Raw genomic sequence first — 10,520 nt, forward strand, 5'->3', positions numbered from 1 at the left:
ATAATATGTTAAGTGAAATATAAAACATACAAAACCAACAGTATATTCCATGTCTTTCTTAAACCTGATTCCGAATGTAGACATCAGAAATAAAAAATCATAACAAATTATTTATGACTGATATGTTAAACCAGCAGAAACAACCTTACCGGTCGGCACATCTGGTCTCGATAGATATTAATGAGAACTAGTTTTTTTTTGTATCAAAATGACGATAAAGTTAATACAAAAAATGAATATTCGTATTTTGCATGTGAAATATATAGCTCAACCAATACAGAAGCTTCAAAATAATCTCTATATCAGTTATTATATCTCATCTGTAGTACACACAAACATGTTAATGTTAATAAGAAAACATATCGTATCACAGATATCACCTGGACGGTAATTGAGCAAATCGTCCAATCATATAGCACTGTGTTAAAGATGCACCATGTAAGCATGGTACCAGTTAAGGAAAACAATTTAATATCGGGTACGTGATGGTTCCACATACATACGTCTTGGTGCTGGTTGTACTTTGCCCTTTGTACTTTTTGAGCAGCATTTTATCATCATAACCTATAAAACGATTATAAAATACATTCATCTCTACTGTTTAAATCAGACATGTCTTGTATAATAACTGTTAAATTCTGAAATTTATAATAGCCAATTGAAACTAATCTAAATATATTTTTTTTACTTTTACAGTTTACAAGAAATTTAAAATAACTATATCTTGATTTGAAACTAGACTGATTAGGTCAACCATCATCAAGGCTTTCATCAACAACATTATTTAGCAGAGCCTCACTCACCATAAATCATTCAAAAAGTAATATAAAAAATACCAAACTCCGAGGAATATTCAAAACGAAAGTCCCATATCAAATGGCAAATGGCAAAATCAAAAGCTCAAACACATCAAATAAATGGATAGCAACTGTCATATTTTTGGAATTGGTATAGGATAGTTATTATGTAACAAATGGGGGATTAAATCTAGCTTTAACGCTAGCTTAACCTCTCACTTGTATGACAAACGCAGTTGATACTTACAAGTAGTATAATGAGTCCAACACCTCCTGCTATTGCAACATACCAGTACTCTGTTAAAAATTCCTTCACTTTATCGATTATTTCTCCGTTCAGAAAGAAATTTTTCAGTTTACTAAGAGGACCTGATGTGTCAACCTGCATTTAAAAACACAAACAGATTATTTACAGGAATTGAAAAACACATTTTCGAGAATACTATTCACTTTTTTGCTGAGATGTCTTTGTAAACCAACCTAAATCAAAAACTTACAGTATATCACAAATTGTTATAATCAAATTACTATGTATCGGGGACTTTTGCGCATGTGTCCAATGTTCCATTTTTTGACGAAAAGTGTACCAACCGTGCATGGTTTAGATATTTGTCATTTATACAGTTAACACTTTTGCAAAACAGAAAATAAAGTCGCATTTCTTATTAACATATCATTATGCACCAAACAAATTTCTAAAATAAATTCAAAAAGTAACCATGACATCAAAAATGTTTAAGCAAAGTAAAAATAATTCGTTTAGAATCATGAAACATATAATGACATAATTAAAGCTACAATGATTATTTTGGGGTGATTGATCAATGGCAAGGGTTATAAGTCTGCTAATATACTCGTATATTTTTAGACTTCCATTGACGTAGAATATTCGAAGTTTCTTATTAAGCCTAGTTATATTACGTCAATTTTTACTGCGCAGCGTGCTCTGCAAACTGCCAATTTCTAACTCATTACTCATCAAAAATTATAATAATGGTATGTGCATTTGCCAAATGAATAATGACTTGTTTAGAGTCAAGAAAATTGCTGAACCATCTTGTTTTTTTGTGGATGCAACATTGAGACTGTACACTATTTTCTTTTCGACTGTTCTCAATATACACATCAGTGAGATATTCTGATGGACAATCTAAGATGGATCCCTGATGATCTTATACTGAAGGTTAAGTTATATTTGGTAATCCGAACCTCTCGTATGAACCAAACATCTATATATTTCAACATATATTCGAATCAATCAAAAGGTCTGAAAGATTTCTTGTTATGTAAAAACAGTGTATTTGCGGTACATTCACGTCATCATCATTATCATCATAACTAACTTTTACGCTATGACTGATTCATCTTTATTGAATGATAGTGTCGTAAAGTCTATTTTGAATTATTGCATCCTCAAATTAATAGTGTATTGTAATTAACTGATATTCGGAGTGGACTTCATAAGTAAGGTTTATTTGTGTCCAATCCATTTCACTTTGAGTAAATAAAATATGCTTAAACTAAATAAATGAATATAATATTCAATATTCGAATAACGTTCGAATAGCTTTTTCCAGATCTACCTTAATCAGGAACGATCACATCAAATCAAATGAAAGACCAGGATACATATTTACGCAGAATATTTATTAGGACCTCTGGATTTAAAATAAGACCTTGACATAAACAAGCTTCCAAATTTATCTCCATGTATGTATACTGACCTCTCTACAAATATGAAAGACATCACAGTATCCGAGAAATTTATTACACGGGGTACCTGGCACAGCCTTAGTAAACGCTACATTAATGTTAGAAAGTTGATCAGCAGTTCTGAAAGAAAGAAAAAAAATATTTGGTATTTGTGTTACAAAATTACTCGTTGTGCATGATTTGATAATAAAACATAAACAACAAAACAAAATTGGGTTAACATCGGTTCTTTTCGAATAGTATATTGCGGTTAGCGACCCAATATATTTGAGACACAGAACACTATAACCTTGATGAGGCAATTATCCTAACACTAATATTCACATAATCAATATTTCATTTGGAGTAATTCATATGTTGTGATAATGGTTTTTGCTTTAAGATCTTATTCATAACAAACAACACTGCATTTAGTAAATGTTTTAAAGATAATTCACGACACATTTTGTTGATTTTTAAATATAATCTTTATTTTGCCCACTTCATTCTGTATATGGAATTCACTTTTTGTCAAAACCTGACTTTAGTTTCAAATGCTATTTTTTTAAATACATTTCAGTGCACAATTGCGCCTTTAGATATCCTTTAACCATTATTAAGGTTAACATCAATATGCATTCGAAGTGTTGTTAGTTGTTCTAAAGACTATGCTCATTTATTGCTTCATCTTCAAATTTATTTTCTTCTTTTTTTTCTTTTGCTTTGAATTTTGCAATGGCTGTAACAATTTGTGTAGTCTTATTCAGGTCAACATATTTGAAGTGTTAATGTAAAACAACCAAACATAGTAACCCCTGTTATTGGCCAAGGGAAAAGAAATAGATTAATAATTTCTATGATTTGAATAAAAGGAATTTGTAAAGTTTTTGCTGAACTAAATTATTTGCCTAACTAAAGAATTTGCTTAACTAAAGTATTTGCTTAACTAAAGTGTTTTCCTAACTAAAGTATTTGCTTAACTAAAGTACTGGCTTCACTTAAGTATTTACTTAACGTACTTGCAAGTGTTGTCAGCTGGATCAGTACAACACAACGAGCACAGCAGTTCGTCTTTCCAGTTACCCGCTGTTGAGGGTTCACACTGACATGGTTGATATCCATGAGCTTCACACACCTGCCCTGAACATTGCTTAAATGATAATTTACGAAGTCGTTTATTAAAGTTTTACACATGCTTGAAACATACTAGAGAAGTATTTTTTAAAAGTCAAAACTGTTTTGGCTAATATTTTCTAAACACGATCTAAACAAATAAATTAATAAATTGTAATACAACAATCCAGCAACAGTCAAATATAAATGTGTTTTAAAATTTATTTTGACGATAAAGCTTTAAATATTATTGACGTACCCCAAAATAGCAAACTTTTTCATCATCACAAACGGTACCATTGGCTGATTCTGTGGAATCTGGACAGGTCAGGCCACCAGTTTACGTGTTAAGGATCGTAATTATAAAATCAGCATACATTTAATATCAACATCAACCAAATAGGGTCTAGAATTATCTTTTACAACAGAACCATCTGGTAGTTATGTTCTTTTAATTGGGTTATGTATGAGTCGATAGCAAATTAATTTAACATGTTTTAGGGCTTACGATACGACTTTGTACAATCCGACTTATTTTTTTTTAAATGCCGTTTTTAATAAAAAAAATTAAAGGATTGATAGTTCAATATTTCTTGAATATGCAAAAAGTTCCAACACCACTTTTTTATCTCTAGATTTCGAGTCTTGATGGAGAAAACGTCTTTTAATTGGGAGGAGAAGAGGAACGTGGACAACCAAACAAAATTATACAAAAACATCAAGCAAGTAAACAATTCAAATGATGTTCTGAGAAAATTCAACATTGAAATTCTAAAATATAATGTTTCCTTTAAACTAAGAATAATTCCTTTAATTTGTTAATATAATGCTCCCGAAAAAAGCTTTTACATTTAACAATCTAACATTATGCAAACAAAAATGGCAAACTATTTGATATCGAATTATTGTTACATACAAACACATATTTGAAGAAGAGCAAGTACGCTAATATGCATCATTTGTTTGCCTCTTTGAAATATAAGTTGTATGTATTTGATAGGCAGATGATCTGAAAGTGCCATTGTAGACAACTTAAGGTTTTTTCCTTCACTTTTCTGTTTTTCTACATAAGGCACAAAAATTAGGCTTTATCGTGATAACTCGTCTTTATCAAGTGTAGTTTTAAACAAGTATGCTCGAAAAAAAGATTATGTTAATCAAGAGATCGGAAATAAATGAACATACACACTCATAGCTTAATGTAACGCTGACAACGCGATGGCACGAGACGAAAGGCCGACAAAAGAGAAGAAATACTTTACATAAAAATATCAAAGACTGAGCAGCGTGTACTCAACACAATATTGGTGATTACAGGTGAGCAGCGTGTACTCAACACAATATTGGTGATTACAGGTGAGCAGCGTGTACTCAATACAATATTGGTGATTACAGGTGAGCAGCGTGTACTCAACACAATATTGGTGATTACAGGTGAGCAGCGTGTACTCAACACAATAATGGTGATTACAGGTGCTTCCCAATGGTAAGCAGATCCAGCTCCGCTAGTATAATATTAAAGGATATTTGCAGATTGCTTCATCAAGACAAGAAGAGTTTGTTCTACAGACTTGCTTGGGAGATGATGGATAATAAGAACAAGTTGTTGGATTACAGCACACTCCTTCACTCGGACTAAAAGAAAAAAGTCAGTCTTCATAACTATTTAACACATTATGCATGTTATGGTATACAAGTAATAAAAAGTCAGCCTTCAAAACGATTTAACATATTATGGTATAATAAAAAGTCAGCCTTAATAACGATTTAACATATTATGGTATAATAAAAAGTCAGCCTTCAAAACGATTTAACGAATTATGGTATAATAAAAAGTCAGCCTTCATAACGATTTAACACATAACGGTATAATATTAATCCTTTAAATCGGAATATATGGTACATATACTTTCATTGAAAGTTTAGAAATTGAATAGAATGAAAAACCTCGATACTTTGCGAAAACATATAATATATAGAAAAAAAAATTCTTATAATATCATAATGCTAATATCCAATTTGAATTGTTTCCAGTAATTTAAAAAGCTTTTTAAACCAATACATTACAATAATAATAACCGATTTTCTGAAAGTATGTAAAATATTTCAATGGTTTCTTTCAAACCTTATGTAATTATGCTTTTAAGAAAATTGTAGATGGACCCATTAAATTCTCTTAATATTTTTTCATTATAAATAAATATTACCAAAGCAAGACTTCATAAAAAAATTTATCTTAGCCAAAACAAACACTCGATCGAAAGTAAAACTATGCCGTCGTTCGAACAAAACATATAAAGTTATTTCGTGTTAAATGTGAACATTTTTTATTTTATGTATTTTTTAAAAATTGTACGTTATAATAGATTCAAGTGAGCTTTGTCTTACATCTTTTAACCTTGTATGCTAAATGAATAAAACGAAGTCATAAAACTCCGATGGCTTTCAGAATTGTATATGCACATGTCCTTTAAAATGAACTCACCTACACGTGGCCCCGGCTCTATATTGACAGGCGTTAGCTGTGTTCGAACCAGTAGCTGACAACATAGGATAACAACAAGGATCAGTACAATCATCGTCCCAGCCACAATCACATTTCTCGTCACCTTCTACTATTTTGTTACCACATGTTGCTGAAGAATATTCTGAAAATACAAAAATTTAATACTAGCACTAGTAATTTCAACCATATTTGAAAAAAAATCACACAGACAGGTAAAAGGTAAGTTCATATTGGTAGTTACTTTCACGTCTCCTCGCGAAAGACTCGGCTGATGGCCTAGTATCTCAACATTACTTTCTACTTTTGCACGTGATGTTTCTTCCAAGTACTTTTGAAAGAACATACATATACAAGTGTCTAGCCTTGTGATAACGTAGATATAAGCGAATTAGTAGATTTTGACATCAAATTAAATTTCGCGTGGAATTATAGTAAACACAGCCAAATGCGATTGTAAAAGTGATATGAGACCAACAACATATTCCGAGTAAAATGACAATATGATAGAAATATTGATATGCTGGAATATTGAATGATTTGTAACAGTCTGCTAACCACGTATTGTGTTGTATGTACCCAATAGAGAAGATACATTATAGGACGGAACACATTCCTATTAAGGGGTATTGGTGTAAAATAAAAACAAGTGCTGGTGACTCAAAAACTGTTAATGTTAAATCAGTGGCCTATCTTTTCCCTGTGCACAATAATTTGATTGTATTCACTCAAACAATTCTTACCCACGAAACATCCATTAGATGTATCGCGTCCTCTTGATGCAACCATTGGTGCCATGGAAGATATACTACATGACGAGAATAGTACATTATCAGATTTAGTTCCAGCAGTTGCTTGGGCGAACATGATATAGTTACCACTACTCCCGCCAGGGGCACATGTTGGATTAGAGGACTCATCATGCTGAAATATAAATCAATGTCTATCGATAAAAAGGCAGAGCAGATAAAGACAAATCATTACATCTTGGTTCTTTTCAATAACAAAAATAATAACTGTTTCAACGCCAGATCTTCGTTTCGATAAATAAGACTCTTGATGAATAGTAATAGTGCAGGGATACAAGAAGTCCCCTCTATCTGGTAAATGACGTCATAAAGGCGCGCATAATCAACGACTAGGGGCAAACTCGAAAATTGTGTATTGGGTACGAAAAAATAAATTACTCATAATACGTAATGTGCTGACACACAACAGAAGTAGATACTTAAATATAACTGATTATACTGGAGATAACTAACGATAAAATAATATTTAAACATAGTTACCAATGATCCAAAATTATGACCTATCTCATGTGCAAATGTGACATATGAAACAGCTGTAGTAACATCATTTCCATAATTAAGATCTGTCACTATACCAGTGTTTAGACTAAGACGACCATCTGTGTAGAGCTGAAAGGAATAATTGATATTGTAAAAAAATATCGTGACCAAAATCAATTATAACGTAGGTCGTACAATCATTTATCGTAACTCCAAATAAAAAAAAATTGATAAATTCAAATTTGATATCAATCACAAAATTTCAACCTCTGACGTTTTACTAAAAAAATGTTGTTGCCAATGGCGTAACATATAAAGCGTAAAAAATAAATAATTCTCTGTACAATCTGTTAAATATGCATCAAAAATAATAACCCAATAATGAAATATTAAAAAGGGTTAAAGTCCTCACCAAACAACAAAGATAATTCGCCCATAGAGTTATCCTATACATATTACTCTCTTTTTTTATAACATAAGGTGACGGATACAACAAAAACTAATAAACAAAACTAAATTTACTTTTTTTTTAAAACGACTTTCTTCATTCACTTATTTTCAAGAGTACATAAATACGTAGTACATCCAAGTTAAAGTAGTGAAAGACTAATGATTCCATTACGAACAAAAATGCTGCACTATTTCTTCGAAAAAATAGTTTATAACTTATTTCAAAACACACCTCATTCTTATCGTCATTATTTAATGAATGAACGATTGACATTGACGACATTTCAAAAACTTGAAATATTGATGGTATTTGCACAGCATTTGCTCAGGGAAACTTATGTTTGTACATTTCCCTCAATCACTGACCGAAACTATCGAAAAAAGTAAAAACACAAAAATACCGAACTCTGAGGAAAATTCAAAAAGGAAAGTCCAAAATCAAAAGGCAAAATCAAAAGTCCAAACACATCAAACGAATATTACCATAAACCTCGAACTAACGAGTCATATTGTTTACCTCGAACTGACATATCTCATCGTATTCCTCGAACAAACGAATCGTTCAGTATTAATCAAACTAACGAATTTTACTTTTTACCGCGAACTAACGATGCTAACCGTACAGCTAGACCTAGGGAATTTAATATATACATCGAACAAAAATATTTTATAGTATATCTCACGAATTTTACAGTATAATTTAATCAAAATAATCTTACCGTATACCTCGAACAGAGTCCACCAGACGTTCCCGGTTCTGCTGTCCAGGCTAGACCAAGAATACCATTATCGAAGTCTCTATGGGTAAAAATGTAAGATAAACAAAACTGGTCATAGTTTTCTTCTGAATGGAGAAATAGCATTGAATTGACGCCATGACTGCCAGAATATTTATATCCAGGAACTGTAGGATCATCATGGATTTTTATTCGTTTGATTGAAAACCCTATACTATCTGGTGAAGTGTCACTATCAAAATCTGTAAATAGAAAAATTGAAAGTGCTAGTTGTAAAATTAAAGCCTACATGTGATATGTCTCACTTCATACATGTATTATTTAAATAAATACTATTGAACGTATGAATTAAGAAAAAAAGAGAATACATATGTTGGGTATGTTTAGCTAACAACAGCAAACAAAAACAGAAAAATGTTGATGTCCTTCCAATTGCTTATCAGTTCTACGTTACCGCCAAATTAAAAATGACAAAATTATGTCCTTGAGCGAACACAAAAAATCGTATTGAGCATTATTTCTTGAGAACTTATACTTACCAACAGCATTAAAAATAGAATTAACTGCCATCACGTGATTATTTATGTTGGCTATCACGTCATCTGTCACGTTATTATATCTAATGAAAAGTGTATGATCAACTTGAATGTACAGTTCACAAATCTTTTTTTTAGGATCCACCGCTCTTCTATATCGTCTATGATTGTCGATTAATCCAGATGTATATCAAATAACAAATTTAGCATCTACGCCAGACGCGCGTTTCGTCTACAAAAGACTCATCAGTGACGCTTGGATCAAAAAAAATTAAAAAGTCCAAATAAAGTACGAAGTTGAAGTGTAAAGTGCATTCAATGTGACATAATTCTAAAACAGGTGATAATTATTCAGCCTTGCATTCATTGTCTTTCTAGTTTGATTACTATCAGTAATGTATATAATTGAAACGTTTATAATGTATTTGAAATTAAAGAACCTTTGTTAGCACGCTCACATACCCCACGTCTTCATATTGTCACTGGAGAAACAAAATCTCACTTCGCAAGTAAAATGAACGCAATCAGTAGTTCATTAAAGTAAATAAGTTCAAAGGGACGTAACTTCTAGAAAAAAAATTGAATCGCAATTTCCCGTCGATATGCCCAACTACATAGTATGTCCTTATTATCTGAAAAGGTTTCGTGAAATTCTGTTGTGTGGTTTGAGAGGAGTTGCGATGACAAGAAACAGTACTGACGGACGGACTGACGGACGGGTCGAAAACATTATATCCTCCGCAACCCGTTGCGTGGGGTATAAAACTACCGAAATAGTCCAAATACTCATATGGTCCGGTCCGTTAATAACCAAACGAGTATTATACTCATATGGTCCGCCAAAACGCGTACGGTCGGACCATATGAGTATACGCATATGACCATGGCCATACGCGTATGGTCGCAATACTCATATGGTCCGGAACATAACCATAACCACGTACTAATTAGAAGATATCTTTAACTACGAGATATTCAAGGAGTATCATTTATGTACATACATGTTATATTGATATAAAAATGGGTAAGCTATATTTTGTTAACACAATCCTTGTGTCTGATTGTGCCTACAATTTGTTTTAGTTGTTTCACATTTGTTGTTTTCAACAGGCATATCTCTGCAGATGTAGATACCCTGTATCCAAAAACAGGTTGTGCCGAACGGAGTTAAGGTGATACCTAACACTACAGGGGGATAACTCTGTAAAGTCCGCTAAACGTTTTAAATACGTTAGGTTGAAACACTTCTCAATAATCAAAATTGGTGTTTGTCAAACTGCTATATAACCAGTGTAATTTTTCTGACAAAAGGGTTGGTTCAAAATTTTTAAAAATTTTATATTTTTGTTAAAGAGTCAGAGTTAAAACATTTTCAAAATTTTATGAAAATTAAACGAGTCAAA

At 31.9% G+C, this 10,520-nt stretch overlaps 1 protein-coding gene across 1 annotated transcript; it reads right to left on the minus strand.

The window, feature by feature from the left end:
- Positions 1 to 468: 468 nt before the first annotated feature.
- Positions 469 to 9,592, minus strand: LOC143050901 (disintegrin and metalloproteinase domain-containing protein 10-like). The gene is made up of 11 exons (XM_076224005.1): positions 9,580 to 9,592; positions 9,121 to 9,306; positions 8,564 to 8,823; positions 7,395 to 7,523; positions 6,849 to 7,029; positions 6,092 to 6,250; positions 5,218 to 5,237; positions 3,509 to 3,639; positions 2,522 to 2,630; positions 1,045 to 1,179; positions 469 to 564 (listed from the first exon to the last, which is right to left on the minus strand). The coding sequence occupies exons 1-11, from the start codon at positions 9,590 to 9,592 to the stop codon at positions 469 to 471; spliced, it is 1,419 nt and encodes a 472-aa protein (XP_076080120.1).
- Between the last annotated feature and the right edge of the window lie 928 nt (positions 9,593 to 10,520).

Source organism: Mytilus galloprovincialis, chromosome 11, assembly GCF_965363235.1.
Source record: "Mytilus galloprovincialis chromosome 11, xbMytGall1.hap1.1, whole genome shotgun sequence".
Taxonomy (NCBI): domain Eukaryota; kingdom Metazoa; phylum Mollusca; class Bivalvia; order Mytilida; family Mytilidae; genus Mytilus; species Mytilus galloprovincialis.

Coding starts and splice junctions, on each gene's coding strand:
- LOC143050901 (XM_076224005.1), bottom strand. Junction 6,251..6,848: donor ATCTAATGGATGTTTCGTGG/GTAAGAATTGTT, acceptor TTGTATTTTCAG/AATATTCTTCAGCAACATGT. Junction 565..1,044: donor TTGGACTCATTATACTACTT/GTAAGTATCAAC, acceptor ATCGTTTTATAG/GTTATGATGATAAAATGCTG.